Source organism: Triturus cristatus, chromosome 12 (assembly GCF_964204655.1).
Source record: "Triturus cristatus chromosome 12, aTriCri1.1, whole genome shotgun sequence".
Lineage (NCBI taxonomy): Eukaryota > Metazoa > Chordata > Amphibia > Caudata > Salamandridae > Triturus > Triturus cristatus.
In genome coordinates, this window is record NC_140595.1 from 604,601,158 (window position 1) to 604,622,467 (window position 21,310).

Consider the following 21,310-nt stretch of genomic DNA (forward strand, 5'->3'; position numbering starts at 1 on the left):
GCCCGCATCTCTCACTATTGTAAAACGAGAGATGCAAACTACAGCAGATAGTGATCTGTTTCTTCCCATGCTTCTTCATGTGTGCAACACCTTAAACCAGTCCTCGCCTTGGAGGCCATAGAGCTTTAGATTTGGGGGTTGCATAGTAGGCCACTTGTTTTGAGTCTGTAAATACATTTTGCACTTGTATTGACCCGCCATTGTATAGGGCTTTGCACATTTTATACCAGTGTGTCAAATACAGAGAGTGGCATAACCTGGGTCTCGCTATTATTATGTAAGTCAATATCATGCATGACACCATAAAACAGCCCTGGTTTAATGTGGACCTTGTAGTTTCAGTTTAAGAAGAGAACGTGGTATTGGGTAAAAATCAACAGTACTGGCTGATGGTGTCACACTTGATGTGGGCCACTTGTCTCTTCTGGGGAACCAAAGGCACCAAGCCTGGTCTCTTTCCAAAATGGATGCTTTGCAGAGGTGCTAGCCAGTCTTGGGGCTCAACACAAACTCCTGGTTGTTACGAGGAGACAGAACCATATCTGACCAGAAACTTCCCATACCGTAAAAGGTTATTTCTACTTTTAGTGCTGAGAGCCTGGCCCACAGAGTCTGCACACTGAAGCCTTAGGTCCCCCATCTACCACTTTTGAGAAGCAAAGAGATTATCAAGCCAAGGGGAGAGGTGATGTTGGAAGTTGTAATTTTTCCCAGTTTGGACTCATTGTATCATGTAGCTACAGCTGTATTAAGTGGCATGTCCGTGTCGATACAGTTTGTACACTGATACTATAATCGAACACCATAGCCCAAGCATTGGACATCAAACTTTTCTTACTGGTGCAGAATTTAAAATGAAGAAATGTGGTCATACATTGTCTTTCGTTCTTGGAGTGCTGCTCTTCTGAAAGAGGATTACATTCACTTTTATATACAAAAGTTACATATTGAAGTTTAGTGTTGCATTTTTCTCCATGTACAAAGATTCACTGAGCAACGTTGTGGCCCTACTCTTATCTAAATTTTACTGCTGCTAATTTTCCATGCATGTTATATTTGGCAAAGCATGTCCTTACTTCTTGGAGTTAGGATGCCTGTTTAAATACCGTAAATAATAAAATATAATCATGCATTCTGGGCCCAATGTGAGACCATTTGATGCTAAATATATATTGCACATCATGTGCCCCTCTCTCCTTATATCGGTTTCTTATGATCTTTATTTATCAAGGGTCAAATTCTTGCAGCTAAGTGGAGTGACTCCCTAGGTTTAAAAACTGAATACATGAGCTTGCCCGTAGCATGGTCCCAGCAAGCACTCCCCTTAAATATTTGATTTCAAATTTAACTAATTGTTCAAATTCTTCTTGGGTCGACGTGGGGGTGCACGGCAATAGTGCGAGTGTCGTATAGCTTGTATCAAACTTTATCAGAGGGTGGTCAGTAGACTTGTAGTGGGCCTTCTGCCACTCAAGTCACTCAAGTCATGGGGTTATACACAGTGGGGTTTGTGACAGATAATGTTTGATCCTTTCAGGGGGTTTGCTTTCTCTTGGGTATTTCTCTAAATTGCTTTATTACCCCTCACTAATCATGGCAGGGTGTATGGGTTGCTCCAAGTGCCTTCCTGTCCCACAGCTCATTGATTTTTATACAATAAATGTTTTATGTTGACTTTCTTCTAGCACCACCAGTTGCACAACCCCACTTGTTGGGGTAGAGATTGTCCTCCTAACATCAATGCATAGTTATGTGGGTGGTTAGACCTAGTCTTTGGCTGAAAACTAGAAACTCTTATCCAATTGCATGCAAAGTTTTAACTTTTTGTTTAATGGTTTTTGCTGTTTGCCGTCTTTGCTCCTAGTGGAGATGTAAATGCACATCGCGCCCACTGTCTGCTGGGTAAACAGGAAGTGGTTACAGGCAGACTTCTGAAAGGAAAGGGTGTAAACCTGGAGGGAGTTGGAGATCGAGGTGGAGAATGCCGGCCCTGTCTTCCCCTCCAGTGCCCTGCCAAGGGAGGGAGGACTGTGCCGGTAACATTGAGACACCGAGTGCTCTGTGCACTTACTTTCCTGGTCGTTCTCACTGTTCCTGTAAATGTTTGCTCTGCTTGAGCTGCTGGACTATCCTGGACAACAGCCTGAACACAGATTTGGACAGCAGAGAATGTACCTCTTCCAGCACTTTACGTCTGGGATGCAGTGCTGATGACTGTTGTGTGCAGCAAAGCCAATGAAGGGACCAGTGGCTGTGGGAGCCTTTGTAGGATTGTTTGCTGGCCTTGCTGTCATGCTCTCTCTTTTTTTATTAATAGAATGATTGCTATTGACATTGCCAGCGCTGTTTTTAACTAGTTTACATTAAATATGTGAAGGATTTTCTTCTCCAAAATGTTCTAGGAACTGATTGAAAATAATTCGCCCAATCACAGAATATTATGTAGAAAAAATATTGCTAGTAGTACCTTGCTTGCTCCTTTAAACCAGTTTGTATCCTTCCTTCCAACTAACTGGGAGTAGAGGTACAACAGAAGATCGAAATCGTTGGAACACGAGCAACAATGTAGTCACAAGTCCCAGGAAATGCATCACCAGCTCCACCCCCCTCACCAATGTCACCTTAAAAATCTGAGAATTAATGTCCTTTTTTTAATCGGTTGGTGGGAAGGAAGACACTACATCTAAAATTGTGCTGCTTGCTCTATAGTATATGTGTGCGCACATGCGCAGTAGATGCAGCTTTACCCTACGTGTTTTCTCTTTGTCACTATGGATTTCTATAGAAGATTTTAAGATAGTCTTGGAAACAGGCCCATATTTGAGAGTCTTGGCCCGTGCAATCATCTCATGGTCTTTCTACCCCCGCGTTCCCTTCTTAGACTACGAGTTACGCCTGTCCCCCTCTGTGTAGCACTACCACAGATATTGTAGATTGGAATTAGACTAGTAAATCAACATTTTAAGGAATAATTATGGGTAACTGTAGTTGTAAACAATTTTCACATCACTGTCAGCCAGGCTAATTAAAAGCACAGTGCAATCACACTGAACAGCAGTAAAGAGGTGGGGAAACAGCTGGTTTGATGGACAGAATATTAGGCCAGAAAATGTTAATAGCCAGTTAAGATCACAAGTCAAAGTCAGATCCTCGACCGGCCTTTATTTCTCGTTTTTGCACGAATACACATATTTTTGGAAATGTGATGCTAGGAAGCATTTCTGAGATATTTCATTCAAGAAGAGTAGTGCAGCAGGTGTGATAGAAGACCGGCAAGTTTTCAGGCCATTTTTAACCAGTGTGGTCGTGTTTTAATTACATATTTTTTAGAAAGTGTGGGGGAGAAGGTGTGGCATAGCCCCATCCTTGTTAAAGGGAAAGCCAATCAAGGCAGCTTTTCCTGTTTAAGGCATACATGGCTGCTGCCCAGGGTCCATGGCAACAAGGAGTGTTGCTGATATGGCCACAGATTAGTTGTTTTTGCCCTGAACTTGCTACAGTGTCTTTGCTGCTGTCCATCTCTTGTGATCTGTAACCAGGCACTTAGTCCAATACTAGAGCAAACGATTCACTGGAAAAACTATATGGTGTCTTCTGTGGATAGAATAAAACTGTGATTCTAGCATGTGCTGCTCACAATTGAGCAGTCCGGTTTAGAGTTTGCTGCCTGCCGCGGCTGAGGTAGAACTTTGGTTTTGCGTGAACTACAATACTCAGTCTCAAGAAGTAATGTCAGACCTTTGCAATAGATAGAAGGGTAAATATGGCATCAGAGTGCAAGTTTTGGGCCATCAGTTAAATAAATTATCTTTCAGTTGGGTTAAAAACTGTTTGACCAGTGCACATGAACACAACTGTGAACAAATGGCACCTTTGTTAGGGTTGTGTGCTGTGGTTAGATTACGCCTGTTGTGCTGAAGAGTTTCAAAGTGCGTATTTAGAACATTCTTATTTTCGGATCACTAGACCTCTGAAATCACTTCTGAGTTATCTGGATTTGAGCTTTTGAGCCCAAGGCTGTAATTATTGTATAAAGCACATGCAGTGGTTGTTGTACTGTCCAGTGAGGGCTTGCGTTCGAACCCGTGTTTTGTCTGCTCTGCATTCGGAGAAGAGCAGTCTGAAAAAGTAAATTAAAGTTGCTTCTCTGCTCAAGTTTGATTGCAGTTTGAGTTGTTTTTCTGGTGATCATGGCTAGACTGTAGGTGTCAGTCAGATCATATGTCTTAACCAAACAATTGTATTCCTATGTCTGGTCTTTACTGGGTGAAGTAAGTCCTAAAATGCTAGTAGGCTTTGGTTTCTGATGTCCGTTTTTTCTAGGCAGTTACATTTTTTTGACAAACCTGGACGCTTGTGTGTGTTGCTTTTGGAACAATGTTTTACTTTTCCTTAAAATGCATTGTGCATACTCGCCTAGGATTTCAGTCATCACAGCAATCTGGCATAGCTCTATCAGTCTCACCAGAGACCATGTTTTCAGCATTGGGCCTTTCTTCCACAAGCCAGTGTACCCTAGCGCAACTAAAATGAGTGCAGACAAATGTGGGTGGGCCTTAAGGCTGGAGACCACCAGGCTATCAACACAAGGTAAATTTGATCTACAATGAATGTATACATAGTCAGTGGTTATCTGGAAAATCTGGCAGGACACTTGCCCAGCTGGACCATATTTAGGCACCACATATGTACAATTGTCTGTCCACAGTCTAAGCCATCTCTAAGTGGAGGGCAATCTTCAGATGATAAAGGGCGTAGAGGGCAGGATGCATCATGGGCCTAATTAATTCATTATTTCAGTTCTACCCAGAACTGAAAAAATACTGCATTTGGCGATCCTAATGTGCCTCTTTGGGCTCCATGGCGGTCTGAACCTGGTAGATTCTCTTTAGCACAGTTGCCAGAAGTGGGGGGCAGCGCAGGGGAGACCACAAGAAGGTCTCAGTTTCTGAAAGAAATACTCTCCCCAAGTGGTACTAAAAGATACTTTTTTTTAGCAAGATTCGGGGACAATAGTACGATTTCCATCAATGCAATATTTTCTTACGTGAAAGACCAATATATGAAATATGGTATCTCATTGACGTTGATTCACCTAGCCTTCAGCTGCGCCTGTCTGCTTCACAACAGCAGCTTTCTCTGATCACTACAGACCTCACTGCAGAAAACTCACTTGTTTGGAAAGCGACAAAGGACTTAGTCCTGGTAAAGCGTAACACTGTTTTAAATAAAACCATAGTAAAGCTGGCTTTAAAGTGTCATACTCCGGAGCAAAATGGCAACAGACATTGAACGTGGGAAGTTTGAGCTTCTCAGCATCTTTCAGAAGGCACCTCCTGGAGCTAAATCTTTTGACTTCTTTTTAACATTCAGTAGAGTTCTGTTGCAATATTTTTGTAGACCCTGAAGTAACCTCTGATGCTCCATAGAAGCACCACCACTTAAAGTTTCAGACCCCTAGACTACCATTTGTGTAATGTGCTTTGAACACTGTCATGAGGAGAGATCTGCCCAGCTTAATTAAATCTCCATAAAATACGCTCTCCTGATTAGCCAGTGCTTTAAACTAACTGGTACTGTCAGCCGCCACACCACTTCAGAATTTGAGCAGCTAAATTAACAGTGTTAATGGCATGGCCAATAGCGTGACTAATATGGGTGTACTGACACTTTCCATGTGAACGCTGCTACTTTTAGTCTGGATACCCACTCTTATTTCCATTAAAAGCACAGATTTTACCAGAATTAACAGTGGCCTGTTTACAAAAGGAGAGGTCAAGCCCCCAAAAAACTGCAGCAGCAGCACTTGGGTAAGAAACTGAAGTGGGGCAGTTAGAAGAAATATTTTTAAGGCAACACAAATAAGCACAGTTGTCTCTTCCAGCACTGGATCAGAACCAAATGGTTTGTGTGCTCTGCAGCATCAAGGCAAAGGTGGTAGGTTTTCATTGTGACATTCATGGAGCAAATCGCTGAGATTCTCTTCCTTTTACAAACCATCCTCAAGAAGGCCATCTCTAAGCATTTTGTGCCAAACCTGAATCACTCACCTGGTGGGCAATCCAATTACCACTTAATTGCAACTCCATCCACCCTCCCAACCCCTCCCCCACAGGTTCCTTGAAACCATGAACTTGTCAAGGGCACTTTGCTACTGGCATGTGCCCAGTATACATTGTGGGGCAGAAGTTGCATACCTATCCGTTTCCTTGATTGGCAAAGCGCAGCATGGTAGCAACACTCGTATTTTTGCAGGCGCACACAGGCTCCTTCCACAGCATCGGCTCTACTAACATCAAAACCAGCCAAACTCTAGAGTACTGTAAACCTCGGATCAATCTTAAGAATAAGATTGAGTGTGGATTCTGGTACAGCACAATTATATTATCGTACATTAAAAGGTCATCCTACAGTTCACACACAATCACTGCAGCATTCGTCCTTTGTTTAGCTCATGCATTGATGGAGAAAGGAAATCACTGTTGTGGCAATACCTGACCAGCAGCAGTCGACAGACTGGAGCTGTTTGCATAGGAACATGGGAAGGGTCCCGTAAGTACTCATACAAGAGTCCTATTGCTTTCTGTTGATATGTATGGTCCCGGATAATTCAGGAGAGTTCTACCAGTAGGCTTTTGTGATTTGGCCTTTTTACTAGGTTTTCTTTAGGGTCCTCTTGGTTACCTCCCTTTTAGAGGTTGGTGCTCTGTTTGCATAGTAGAGCTGGTATTGCTGGATCGAGAACATCAATCACAAGGCATTGCTGGTTGGGTTGAACTCTACATGGATGAACTCCCACTGACACCTTGGGAACAGGGCCTCTAATTGCAGCACAAGCTTCAGAACCAGATGAAGATTCCCCATATAGGACACATGAGTTTGATCTTCCAGTGTGAACTCTGTCCCTTTTCTCCCTTCTCAATGTAGTCCATAGTGTTCCTTCAGGTGTTTGAGGTCAAGTTAGCACCTGTGTCGTTTGCAGATGTGATGGGCATCCACACTCACTTATGCATTGACATATCCAATCTGCTCAAAACACAGTGATAAGGTAGGATCCCAGAACTGGTCGTTGAAGGAGCCCAGCGCTCAGATGCATAGCTCTTGATTTGCTGCTCACAGATCAACATCCAAGAATAGGTAAGTGTGTAGGGAGTAAGTACTGTTGATGGTGTGACCTGTATCATTCCCATTGCACTTGTTAGTCCATTGATCCTGATTCCTGCTGGCTTGCTCAGACCTCGGCAAAAGCAAGGTTGTACTGCTCCTGCCTCTTTCCACAGCGTCGGGCGATGATGGCCAGATATAGGGTGAGCAGTGCCATCCAATAACAGCCATACAGTATGGCGCCTGAGATCAGGAAGGCCAGCTCAGTGTCACTAAATGGATCCTTGCTTTGCCAGTATGCAGTGTAGCAAAGGCCGCCTAGAAGTACAGCAAACCATACAGATACTGGGATGAGGCCGATAAAGTTCACCACAATGGTCTTGCGCCCAGATGTGCCCCAGCCTGCCTTGTTGATGGTGGCCAAAGCAAACATCTTGGCCGGGAGAAGGCTGGACATATAGAGAAGAGAATAGAGGGACATAAAAATCATCTCTGCGTTGCCACGCAGCAGGCAGGCATACGTGGCTTTGATGATGCCCACTAACTGCACTGTCAAAAGGAACAGTAGGATGTTCCAGATGCGACCCCGGTAGAAAAGCTGGATGACCGTGGCCATGAGGAAGAACGGGAAGAACCCAGTCACTACAGATTCATAGGTCATCCAGAGGTGATGCTTGTGGAACCACAAGGCGTTGTAGAGCCACTCCCTGAAGTAAGACTTGCTCCAGCGGGTCTGCTGGTTCAGCCACCGCAGGTACTTTGTGGGCGTCTCCGTCAGGCACTTGGAACGCGCTGTGTACTTAGTCCGATAGCCAAGACTCAAAACCCGGTTGGTGAGGTGTCTGTCATCCCCAAAACTGCACTTCTTACCCAGGAATGTCTGATGGTACCAGTCCTCCAGGAAGCGTTGCAGAAGGGAGTTGCGGTACATGCCGAGCGGCCCGCTGATGCACTGCACGCACCCAAAGTAGGACTGGCACGCCCTCTCCACGTTGAAAGCCATCCAGTAGCGCACACTGCTGAGGAAGGAGATCCACGAATCATACTTGTTCAAGATCTGTAAAGACATAGGACCACAACAAAGACACTGGTCAGTTCAGGGTTTGTCCACATAGATAGATAGATGGATAGATCTATATTATATTTTTTCCATATAGGACGAGCATGGGGTAATTATAAAATCACATTTTAATATTCAGTGCTTATTTGCGTTTGTGATGCTGACATTAGACTCTGACCAATGGGCGGACTCTGTGTTGTGTTATGCAAAGGGTCAGGTGTGCGGAAGCAGTGGTGCTCCTATAGCAAGATAGTCTGTTGGCTTCATCCATTTAAGAAAATATAACAGATTATTTTAGTCATCCCAGAGTTGAAATAGAAAATGTGTTAGTACTTTTATTTATTGGATTATCACCTCAATGTAATACACAGTCCTTCCCATTTACAGTTAATATGTCTGTCAATAGCTTTGTTATGTGATTTAACAGCAAGTGATTAAACGTGTCCATTAGGATATTCCTAACCCAGGAATAATGCTGGTGTATAAATGAATGAACTCATGTTTGACAGAATAATTTCTAGTAAGGGGTATGTACCTTGAAGCTACTCATTCTGATATGCAATGTAACAGGGTTACTGCATCAGGCCTTTTATTATAAAGGATAGGAATGAAACATGTTGATATTCATTTCCTTGAGCATTGACCATTTTCTGACCAAATTCTTTGAAGCACGAAAAGGTGGAATGACTAGATTCCCGTGTTCTATCTTGAGAAATCATGGTCTTTAGCGCTTCATCTCCCTTTAAATGCTGACCGGAGGACACAGCAGCCATTAGGGGTGCATGCAGTACTTCACTCTTGGATGCGGCCCTTCGGCATGGACACGCCTCCCGGAGAATGTCAAATTAAACCCCTCCAACTCCTGAACACTATGTGCTTCTGGAGGGTGGACCAGGAGCCAACGATGGGATACCGAGACATCTGTTTGTAACCCCTCAGCAGTATCACCAAGTTGGAGGTGGAACTGCACTGGGCTTCTTTGGAGCAGTATAGCTGTGCCCAACATGGAGGTGTCCTTGCTTGGCTTGCAGAAGAGAGAGCAGCAGTACCCTCGATGGAGGGAGCAGGAAAGGAGGAGGCGCCCCATTTTCACTTATGTCTCTAGTTCCATAAGTGGTGAGAGGCAAAGTTGGCCCTAGTGCTTGTGGCCCTCATCCCTCTGTTTCACAGTTCCAAACAGAAGGGAGCTCAACTTAGAGACAATTCAAATACTGATACATTAATCACAATACAGACTTCTGGGGGAAAAAGCCTTCCAATAGGTCTTCACAGGTCTCTTAATTCCACTAGTCCAACCTCTTCCCCTTGATTTCCCCTTCCTAGGGCTGTGGGTGAATACAAAAATTTACACCATGTTACATTTTATAACAATGTCTCTATAATGTCTCCACTGTATTGGCATGAGGCCCAAAGAGATGGTGGATAGGCCCCAATCAGGCTAGGTGGTATTGCATTCCTTGCTTTGCTATAATGGAGTGTAGGTGGAGCCCAGGGGTGTACATTTCCCTTTAGTTAACTCCCATCTGAGCCCCCACCACCTGTTGAAGCATCTTCTTTCAAGGGACAACGAGTCTCCTCATCGTGCTTTGGAAAACATAACCCGCGCGCACCAAAAAGAGAAACACTGCAGACTATCACACATATAAATAGGAAGAAATAGAAGATTCTTGTGAAACTAAAAAACATAGAAGCGAGTGAAAAGCAGCAGACAACTGAAGTGTAGGAAATCTACCTTTCACTAATATCAACTCTTGAATCAGGGTGGCTGTGAAGATAATATTGAATGATTGACACCATCTATGCATCGCCAATAGGGGACAAAAATGTTTTTTAAATTAATGACTATTTAGACATATAAGTGTGTGTGCACCATATGGAACAATATTTTTTTAAAGGCTATAAAATCTGGTTATTTCTCTGTAGTCCTAAATAAGTCCTGCACTCTAAGCTGAGGACTGCAAAAACAAAGACGCATTGTAGGCATCATATTATAATCACTATATAATGAAATCACAAAGCTGTAATCTAGATAAGTAGTAAAGAATTCTTTAAGAACTAATTGAATTAAATCCTTTTTTTGGGGGGGGCATGTACTAATGAAGGATTTATATTGCAATATTTTTTTATTTGTTGAAAACTTATACATTAAATGGGGTTTACTGGGACAACTGTGAAAGTGATGGCATTAATAGAAAACTCTTGGGAAAAAAAGGGCCTGCAGTAGGCCCGAGGCAGGTGACTGGGACAGGCAGCTGCCTAGCTCCACAGCAACCCGAAGGCAGAAGAATGACACTACAAGTAGCCCATGTTTTCCTGTGCAGGAGAGGATAAAAATACTTCTTGCCCAAAATCCTGGTCCATGTATCGGACACTGAGTGAAGCAGATGGTTCATATTTTTATGTGCCCAGTGGCACATTTCCCCGAAATTTTACTTCACTGCGCAGATTGAAACCTTTTTTAGGTCTCGCCTAGCAAATGCAGCGCAAGCGCTGCTTTCGCCTTGGCGAGACCATTGTGTCGGTTTTGCTAGCGAAGGGAGACAAAATATGTGCGCCCACGGACAGGCGATGTGCACGCGTCTCCTCTGTTTTACAGGCTCTCAGCGCGCGCTTCATTTTTTCAGTTCGAAGAACAGAAACCAAAACAAAGACTGAATTGGGAGAAAGAGGGCACTGACAATGACGTTTCAGAGTGGCGACGTGTTCCTGTGCGAGGGATAGGAGTGTGTTCAAACGGTGAGTGATTTTATCGAATTCCAGTTGTGCAAAGATGAAAAACAGAGCTGGATTTGTTGTTAAATAAAGTGCACATTACCCTCATTCGCTTTTCTGTGCTTAGATCTCAGACGAGCCCTTTCTCTTCTTCGTTTGCTGATTAACCAGACAGACCCCCTGCCCCCATACACTCCCTTCTGTTCCAGAACTTTTAAGCTTCCCAGATCCACTCCTTCTGTACAAGTCTTAAGCTTTACGTTTTTGGATCTTGTAGTTTACATTTTATAATGGGATCATAGTGGCATAGTTAGGTCTCGCATAACTGAAAATTAGAGCTGTTGGTGTTGCATTATTATTTGCAACGCTAAAAGCTCTAACTGATGCGAGACCTGTTGCATTGCAAATGCTTGTTTTTGTTTGATGCCCATCATTTTAATGAAACCCGAGCTGGAGAACACCAAAATGAAGACCCCAAGCTTGCTAATCTCCATTTGGTGCATTACCAAAATACAGAAAACCTACTTGATTACAAAAAAGACATGAAGTTCTGGGTTCTGATTTAAAAAAAAAAAAAAAAAAAAAAAACATATAATCTTGAAATAATTAGAAATCTGAAATGTAATTGCTTTTCACTTTCTAAAAACGGACGGGAAGAAGCTAACAGTTTAAAAAACATATATTCTGTGGTCTGTTTTCTATGTTTCCTCTGAACAATACCGGAGGAGGAAAGGACTGTGAAAAATGTACGCTCAAATGACAACTGACAGGAGTAAAAGGGTTGAGGGAAGACCTAGAAGAGTAAAGGTTGAGGAGGTGGATAAGGGATCCATGCAACAGAAGTGAGGGTGGGGGTGGGGAGTGGCCATCAGAGTTGAAGTGATGAGGAGGGGTGAACAGAGGAGGTTTGTCGAGGGTGCTCTCCCTACCTCCTAAGCTAGACAGACAAGGATTGAAAGGGAGAATGAAGAATTGATCATGGGGCCCGAACAGTCGCAGCCGGCATGACTCGTGCCTTCGCCTCAGTCCCGCGTCGCATCACCTGATCTCAGTCTGCGCACAGGAAGCAGAAGCAGGCAGCCTCCCTCTCCTCCCCTAAGCCAATCACAACGGACGCCGTCCGTACAGGCGTCTAAGCGAAGGCCGTTTTCTCCATGTAGGCTGCATGCAGCCTACATGTAGAAAACAGGAGAGTGCTCATGACTGCATTGGTCGGCCCTGGGTCCGACCAAACAGTCAGCACCCATAACATTGGGCTAGCTACTCCTCCCCGACCCGCCCGCCCCTAACCAAACCCTTCTTCTGCTTTCTCGCAGTGCGAGAAGCAGAAACATAAAATGGTATTTAGACCATTTTATGTTTCTGCTTCTCGCACTGCAAGAAAGCAGTGGGGCGACGCTCCTCCGCCCATGTGGAGGACCCACACCTGGGACCGAAGTTACTCTCTCTGCAAACAGCAAGAAAATGACCTATGTGATTATGGAGAAAAGGAAGGCAGACATTCTTTTCAAGCTGAAAGGCATGCGTCGCTATTCAGAACATGAACCAGAGCATCCTTTTGAGAGACACGCAGAGCATGGAGCGGAACATCCTTTCACCACTGCTAAGATCGAGGACAACAGCATCCTTCTCACAGCTCATCCAAACCTGGACCAGCGCATCCTCATGGCTCCTCCCAAGTTGGACCAGAGCATCCTCATGGCTCCTCCAAAGTTGGACCAGCCTATCCTCGCAGCCCCTCAAAGTTGGACCAGCCCATCCTTGTGGCTCCTCCAAAGTTGGAGCAGCCAATCCTCATGGCTCCTCAATAGTTGGACCAGCAGCTCCTCACAACTGCTAAGAATGTGGACCAGAGAGCATCTTTCTCACAGCTGTTCAGCATGTGGGCTATAGCATCCTTCTCATAGCTTTTCCAATTGAGAGCCAGAGTATCCTTTACACAGCTTCTTGGAGCACGGATCAGAGCACCCTTCTCAAAGCTGCTCAGAGCATCCTTCTCAGTGCTGCTCTGAACGTGAATCAATGCATCCTTCACACAGTCCCTCTGAACGTAGACTGGAGCATCCTTCTCACGGCTGTTCAGAAGTCAGAGCATCCTTTGCACCGCTGCTCAGAACATGGACCAGAACATCCTTCTCGCCGCTGATGAGGAAGTGGATCAGTGCTCTCCTCATAAAAAGAACCAGCGCATTCTTCTCAAAGCTCCTTAAATCGAGGACCAGAGCGTCCCTCTCACTGCTGCTCTGAACGTGGACCAGAGCATCCCTCTCACTGCTGCTCTGAACGTGGACCAGAGCATCCCTCTCACTGCTGCTCTGAACGTGGACCAGAGCATCCCTCTCACGGCTGCTGTGGACGTAGACCAGAGCATCCCTCTCATGGCTGCTCTGAACGTGGACCAGAGTATCCCTCTCACTGCTGCTCTGAACGTGGACCAGAGCATCCCTCTCACAGCTGTTCTGAACGTGGACCAGAGCATTCCTCTCACGGCTGCGCAGAATGCGTGTACGCATTGATGAAAGGCATTCTACTGGAGGCCGGAAATTAGCCTCAGAGTTTATTTCTGATAAGTGCCCTAGGACATTCACTTTGCTAAATATTTTTGATAACTAAATTAAACATAACAGCGGGTGGCTGTCTTGCACTGGTATTGTACATAGTATATTGTTGTTTTAAAGTTCAGCCATGGACACTGTTTAGAATCAATATGTTGGCCATCTTGGAATGGTAAAACAATGATACACTATGGACAGTAACATTCCATTAAGACCACTGGTTTAGAGACAATGACTGGGCGGGATGCACTGCAAAGGACATCAGTGGCAAGAAAACGCACTGTTTGGCGAGCTGTAGTATGTTTTAAAAATTAGAATAGAAAGAATAGAGGGAAAGAAAAGAAAGAGGACCTATAAAGGGAGAAAATGGAAAACTAAAGGACTGCCCGGCAAGCTATGATAGTTAAACCTACATATTTTTAGGCAGATGTTCACTTGTAATCAGACAAACACTATCACTCACAGGACAGCGTTGTGCTTTGTCTGAGCACCGTGGTTTGGCGCTCAGACCGGGACTGGGGGCCTGGGCATGTTCTCCACTCAGGCTGTAATGCAGTCTGGGTGGAGAACATGCAAAGTGCACATGAATGTTTGGCCGGCCCGAGACTGCCGGCCAAACATTCATGCGCACTTTACAGAGTGCCCACTACTCCCCCCCTGTTCTGAGAGCAGAGCAGCCTCGCCCTGGCAAGCTGCTGCACTGCCGCAGCAGGAACAAATAAAATGATAGTAACACTGAGTTATCATTTTATTTTTCCTTTATTTACACTGCTTAAAAGCAGTGGGGCGACGCTCCTCCGCCATTAGCGGAGGAGTCGCCACTGTCATTACCCCATGCTGTGTGCTGTCATGGATGGAAGCAGACTGTAAATGACACTCATACAGACCAATGACAGAAAAGGGCTGGCCCAAAGCATCTCTACGCAAGTATATATATTTATCTTTAACAATATTTCGGGATGCAAGGAGCTCCCCGCTAGTCATAAGACCGGGGCTTGCTGTTGGGTCCTCTAGAAACCTGATACGTAATCCAAAGTACATGCTTTCACAAATGCAGAAATCTCATGCTGATCTGAAAAATAAATAAAGAACATCCACTCCGAAGAGACTGCATTAATTGTGACTCTGTAAAAGCATGTACATGTATTTTTCCATGATTTTTTTATTCAACAATCCTGACAGACAAATAAGCCTGCCAGGCCTACCAAAGAGATTCTAGCAACAATTATTACAGTGCAAATCATCTTCCCATACAGCTTGTCAACGGAGATTAAAAAAAAAAAAAAAAAATCCTTCCCTACAAAGGTAATCTGTGAGATTTCTTGTATAAAAATACCTGTCTGTAATCTTTAAAATGGTGCAGAAATAACCCACCCTTAAAGACCTATGAGCTTTAACCGCGTGTTTCATGTAAATAAACCAGACCTACTGACTTTGATGTAACCTTTCATAGTAAACATGACCGAGCTGTAGAATCTGGAATAACTTTTCCCAATGAATCAATCAGGACTATACACTTTATCAGTGGCTTTCCACCGCAACCAACTAAAACATATTGTATTGGTTATAAGCTTTCTCATAATGCAACCATCAGACATGCTGTAATAAAATTACAAATATGTTTAAAGTTACAACTCTCAAAACAATATACAATCCCTCCCAAGAGGGCCTTGGAAAGGTTCCAAGAGTTGAAATCTTCTATCCCCGTTGTTTGTTTGAATGGGTGAGATTACATGTAACAAAATATCTGCAGACAGGCTTTTGCACAATAAATAGGGTTATTGCCTTTAAAACACAATTTCCACAATAAGTAAGTCAGTCTGACTGACTTTCTCAAAACATTTTATAATTACCAATGTAACCTATGGGACCTGACATAACTTTTCCCAATGAGTCGATCAGGCCTATTGCTTTTGCCATTAGCTTGACACCATAACCAACACAGGCCTCCTGCAGTGTGCATAAGATGGTGATCCTCATACATATAAAATTACAAATAGGTACACAATTACAGTTGGCAAAACAATATACAATTCCTCTCAATAGGGCATAAGAAGATTTGCCACAGTGAACATTTTCAATCCATAGGTTTGTCAGAGTTGGTGACCAACACCAAAACCCTTGCCTGCTACTGTCATCTGTGAGATTACATGGAACAAAATGCCCGTCTACAGCCTGTGAGACAGCATGATGCTTATCCACTGGTAAAGGCCTATCCATTTTTGCAAACTATTTTCTCAATAAATTAGCAAGGCCTACTACATTTGTTATACGTTTTCATATTAAAAATATCCGATCTATTCCATATGACATACCTTCATAGTGAAACAAATAGGCGTTTAGCTGTTCTCATTGGCTTATCATCATAATCAACTCAGACCTACTCTGTTGAGTGTGAGCTTTCCCACAAGGCAACCATCGGACATACAGTTCTAAAATTCAAATGTACACAACATTACCTTTGGCGAAGCAAGATCCTCTCTCGCCTAAAACGGCCTAGTAAGGGTTCTCACAGTGCAAATCTTCCATTACCAATATTTGTCAGAGGGATTAATCAAAACCAAAATCCATGCCTACTACAACAATCTCTTGAGGTTACATATAACAAAATACTTCTCTGCAGGTTGTAATGCAGAGTAATAACAAGCCACCTCTAAATGCCTACTCATTTAAATATGCAGTTTTTACAATAAATATGACCGGTCTATTGTCTTTATCACTACATATTGTAGTAAAGAAAAAAGGCCTTTTGCCTTGATCATTGACTTGCCACCATAACCAACTTAGTCCTGCTATACTGCACATAAGCATTCCCACAAGCTGAAAAGTGCAATACAGGCACTCTTATCAGTGAAAGCACACAGCTTCTGCCCAATCAAATGCTGTACTTTAGAAAACCAGTATGTGGACCGAGCCTAGGCACCCGACTCGGTAGAACCTATGAACGTGTTTTTTTTGTTGAGCACATAAAGTCCTGAGACATCTGAGCTGTCATGCAGACCTGAAAATATACTTATACACATAGATAGAAGAACTTTGGGCCAGCCCTCTTCATCCATTGGTCGCTTCAACTTTCATTCACATTTTGTTTCCTCCCACAACAGCATAGAGCATGGGGTACCGAGTCAGCCCGCTCTAGCCACTGTTCTCTTGTCCTGTGAGTGGCTGATCATATGCGTATAACTGCCTCAAAAGAAGTCCACTTAGGTGCCATGACTGGTGGGCTAATGCTTTACTTTGCCAATGCATTTTTCTGTCTACTCTTTATCCTTTTTTATTTTTAGTCATCAGTCTTCAGCTTATAGCAATTCAAAACCATCAATACCATTTCTTTGTGCCAATATCAATGATATTTTCCTGTGATGTGCGTTACATCTAAAAAAAGATTTCAATGCCTGTTTTAAGTACACGTTCCTGCTAGTAAGCATCTCTACTGTTCTATTAAAATTATTATACGCAAAGGTTATTTTCCTCTTTACAAATATGGGCCTTTTATTCGTTCCCTGCATAGCTTGTTCCTGCAGATGTAGAGGTAGAAGGGCTGCATCCCCAATCTGGACTAAAGTAGAGAACAGTGGCTGCTCTGTTCTGCCAGCAGACAGCTAGAAGAGGAGCAGGTACTATGCACATATACAGCCTGGTAGCACCACCAGATGAATGAACAGTGGTGGGCCCCAGCCATGCTTCTAGAGAGCATGCGACCAAAGACAGGCAGGCATGGTGAGCAGTGCCACTTCTGGGGGTGGAGGCCTGGCACTCTGCTCTCCTGGCATAGACGAGTACTTGGCAAGTCTTCACGTAGTCTGTACCCATCTGTGCCCGTGAGCTTCCTGTGCACATGGAATTTCCCTTTGCCACACACAATGCCACTCATTGTAATTTTGAAGTTATCTCACATTGTTTATAATGTGTTTGAAAAAGTGCAACTGTGGACAGAGTGCAACAATATATATCATTCAGGATCCATCTTCATTGATGTGGTTTGCTGCATAACTGTCTTAAAAGGGGTTAACTGCAGGACAGCTGCAAAGCTGTACCTTGATCTGAAAACCTCTCTGCTGTTTTTGGCTCTTGCCACATCAAACATACCACTGGAAGTGCTCTTCAAGGCACAATGCATTGTTTTTTTGCAAAGGTGAGTGGAGGACTCCTGTGGTCTACCGCACTGCTTACCGATTGTGTGTGGTGAGGGATTCAGACCACCCCTGGCTGCCCAGGAGCACTTATGTGTGGTGGTAGCACAGACCACACAAACACATGCTCCACAGCCTGCTGCCCCAGACACTTAATGTATCTCACATTTCTAAGGATTGGGAAGGGGCGGTAGTAGGGCTGACAATGTGACACGGAGGAGCTAAAAAGATACCGGGACAGTGGAAGAGCTGGGACCATGGGGGTGATGCACTAATGAGCTGTACAAGCTTTTGTGTCCTCACCACGTGTGATGATAGTGAGTGGTCTAGCTCCCTCATCTGCTGGAACCAATCAGCAGATGAAGCATACCGCGGGAAGAGGAGGAGCCTAAGGCCTGGAACAGCGGTTACCAGTAGGGCAGAATTGTGTTCATTTTGTAAGAAAGCTATAGAAAAAAGATTTTGGAGCAAAAAACAACAATTTACTCTTCTTCCCCCAAAAACAAGAAGCCTCTGTCTGAGTTTGATATCTTTTGAAAATAGAAAGGAAAGATGGCAGCTTAGAAATAAACTAGTACTGCTGCTCAAGCAGACCGAGGACCATGTGTGGAACACAGACAAGCAGAGCAACACGAAGACCGCAGTGTTAATTCTGGAGCAGGGATAAAGTGGGATAGTTAGAAGGTTGGCCCCAGCCTCCTGCTTGAGCGCAAGTAAAGAAGGCATGGATGGAAGGTAAAGTGATGGACTGATTTGTTTCTGAGAAACACACAAAGGTGTAGGGTGGAATGCTTGCAAAAAGTCTCAACCACTAGCAAGGGCTCAGGCTGCATTCCAGTCCATTTTATTTCACCCACTATGCCCCCACACAGGGATCAGCTATTTACAAATCAGCCTTGTCCCTGCTCCAATAGGAACAGTCTAGCCAAAACTGCCACCTTTGATCCCCTCTGAATGGGAACACAAAACAACCTGAACCTGTTTCATCAGACATCGGCCTGGTCAGTGTGGTATACCTTGAGATCTGTGCGAGATAAAGCGATGGGCTCTCTCCTGCCCCCCGCCCCCAACATGGGACGTAGGTGTGAATATGAAGGGGAAAAAACTTATATATATATAGATAGATAGATAGATAGATAGATATACACACATACACACACATATACATACACACAGCAGGGTCAAGCACCGGAACATCTAAAAAGCACTCTGAGACACCACAATCTTCTACTCCTAAAAACTGAAAAGTCCAAATTAGGAGTTGATCGGGAACAAAGCAGTCTAAAAATGTGATTTTGTTGAGTAGATAGCGATCCAGTTCAAGATTCACACACACAACTTGAATCTGGATGGCATTTTAATATGAGACCACAGGTCAAACTTTGGCCCCTTGAACCATGATGCCAATCTTGAAAGGGAGCTTGTTGGGGCCCTGGGTTGGTCTGAGATTTACAACTGAATAGCACAGCTTCTAACTTCGATGCTTTAAGTGCTGTGTCCCAGATCAGGCGACCTGATGGGATGTGAAGGAGCATCAGGCTCATCACTGGGAGGTTGAATGTTGGATATTCTCATGGGGGTAGTCATTCACTCTTTTATCTTGTATCGGGCGGCTTCAGCCATTCTCATGGTAACTTGCAAGTTCTATCCTGTTGATTGTGTTCTTTACTTATAATACACGTCATTAATATCGTTTTTTTAATCTTACCCTTGTAGTTCCGAACGGAGGCAGCTATCTGTTGTTCATTAATTGCATCATATCACTGTTTCTTTGTTATATGTACCCCTGAAGAAGGGTTTTTACAACCCGAAATGCATTGGGTCGTTTTCTGTTTTAAATGCTGAATTTCATCAAGTTGTATAATTGATTTGAGCACAAAAATTGTACTCATTGTACTTATTGTGTTTGTTAACAATATTTTTTTGCTTTAAAGACATTGTGACATTCAGGATGGAATAGAAATTTGTTCTGAAACTCACTGTTGCCTAAAATATTTATTGTATATATGAAAAGTAAGAAAAAAAGACAAAACAGTTGAAACCTTAGGGACATTTGCTGTGCACTGTGCAGGTTTGGATCTTTCTGTGTCCTCATATAAGCAGGGAGATCTTTGTCATCATTAAATATTTTGCCGCACCTCCAGCGACCTCCAGCAATATTACCCCCTCGCAAAACAACAAGTTCACTGAATTCTTCTGTAACAAAATCACCTCCACAAATGGCAAATTTGACCCTGAACCCCGGTCCGTCACAGTCATAACTCAACTTCCCACCACGGCCCTAATGGCCCACCGTCACCACTGCCAAAACCACCACTACCATAAAGACCATCCACCCACAAACTGAGCAAGCCAAGGTTCTCCCTACTCGTGGAGAAGACACAGCGCCACCTCTGGATGCAGCTCCATTTGTGATTCACAAAGCATTGACAGCTGAGTTTGTTCACCCTGGCATTCAATGAGCCCCCAAGGTGCTGCACGACCAGGAAGATGTCCTGGTGCTCCAGCCATTTCCAGAGGCACAGAGCCTCCTGACACAGGGTCAATGACCCACCCTGCCCTGTTTATCCTAATATCAAATGGCAGTGGCGTACACGAACACCTGAACAAGCTGGACGAAAGGAAGGCTTTCAGTGCCAAGCGATCACTCTCCGCTCCAGAAGGTTGATGTAGAGCTGAGATTCCACCTGAGATCAGAGCCCTCTCTTATTCACCTCCCCCAAGTGCCCACCTCAACCCCAGAAGTGACGCATCAGTCACCAGTGTCAACACTTGGTGGGGAAGAGAGAGGGGTCTGCCAAGAACCCAATTGCAGTCCATCATCCACCACTGCAGATCGTTTGCAGGTCCTTCAAAATCTAGACCAGGTCAGAGAGATTCCCATGGTGCTGCTCCCACAGGGACGTCAGATCCCACTGCAGAGCCTGCATATGCCATCTGACGTTCTTCTCCAACAGGATGCAGGAGGCAAGCAGACTTGTTAGCCTCAGAGTCAGTCTCAATGAAATCCAGGATTGAGTCAGAAACATCAGGACATTAGTCTGAATATCCTGGACTCTGCTCTGAAGGCTAGGAACGGAACTGCACTGTATCCAGAATGGACCTGATGAGGGGGAGTGTCTGAGAAAGAGTCCGGTGTGACTGCAGCATGTTGATGGTGAACCCCAGAGAACGCAAAAGGTTTGCCATAGTCTGGAGGTGGGTGACAACTACCTATAGCGAGCCTGCCTTCAGCAGCCAGTCATAAAAGTAGGAGAAGACTGGAACCTCCGAATATGAACTGCAACCACTGCTATCACTTTCGTGAAAACCAGAGGAGCACTGTTGAGGCTGAAGGGGAGCACAGAAAACTGGAGGGCTCATGGCTCACCGTAACACCTGTGAGCTTGTGGGATCGGGATGTGAAAATAACATCCTGCAAGTCCAGCACTACCATTCATTCTCCAGGGTCCAGGGCAGGCAATACCTGAGATAAGGTAAGAATCTTTGATTTCTCTTTCCACACAACGGGGTTGAGAGGGCGCAGATCTAGAATAGGACAAAGCCCTCATGTCCCTAGCACACTGGGAGCAATAGCTCAAAAAGAGTTGATAAAAAAATTGAAAAAGTTGGTAAAACAAATGACGGAGTTGGCTCTCCAGATCCACACTGTTGGTGCGGAAAGAAAGATACTGATGTGAGCACGCCGGGGTGGCACTTATATGGGCATTGCAACGTCACTTTTGATGCTTAGAACACCAACACAA

The 21,310-nt window shown here is 44.2% G+C and overlaps 1 protein-coding gene across 1 annotated transcript in view; it reads right to left on the reverse strand.

Moving 5' to 3' along the window:
- Positions 1-6,136: 6,136 nt before the first annotated feature.
- Positions 6,137-21,310, reverse strand: part of HAS3 (hyaluronan synthase 3) — a 79,536-nt gene continuing 64,362 nt past the window's right edge. Inside the window, exon 4 of the mRNA XM_085639556.1 lies at positions 6,137-8,161. Within this exon, the coding sequence (XP_085495682.1) occupies positions 7,232-8,161 (930 nt within the window). The 3' untranslated portion in view covers positions 6,137-7,231. The remainder of the gene's footprint in view (positions 8,162-21,310) is intronic.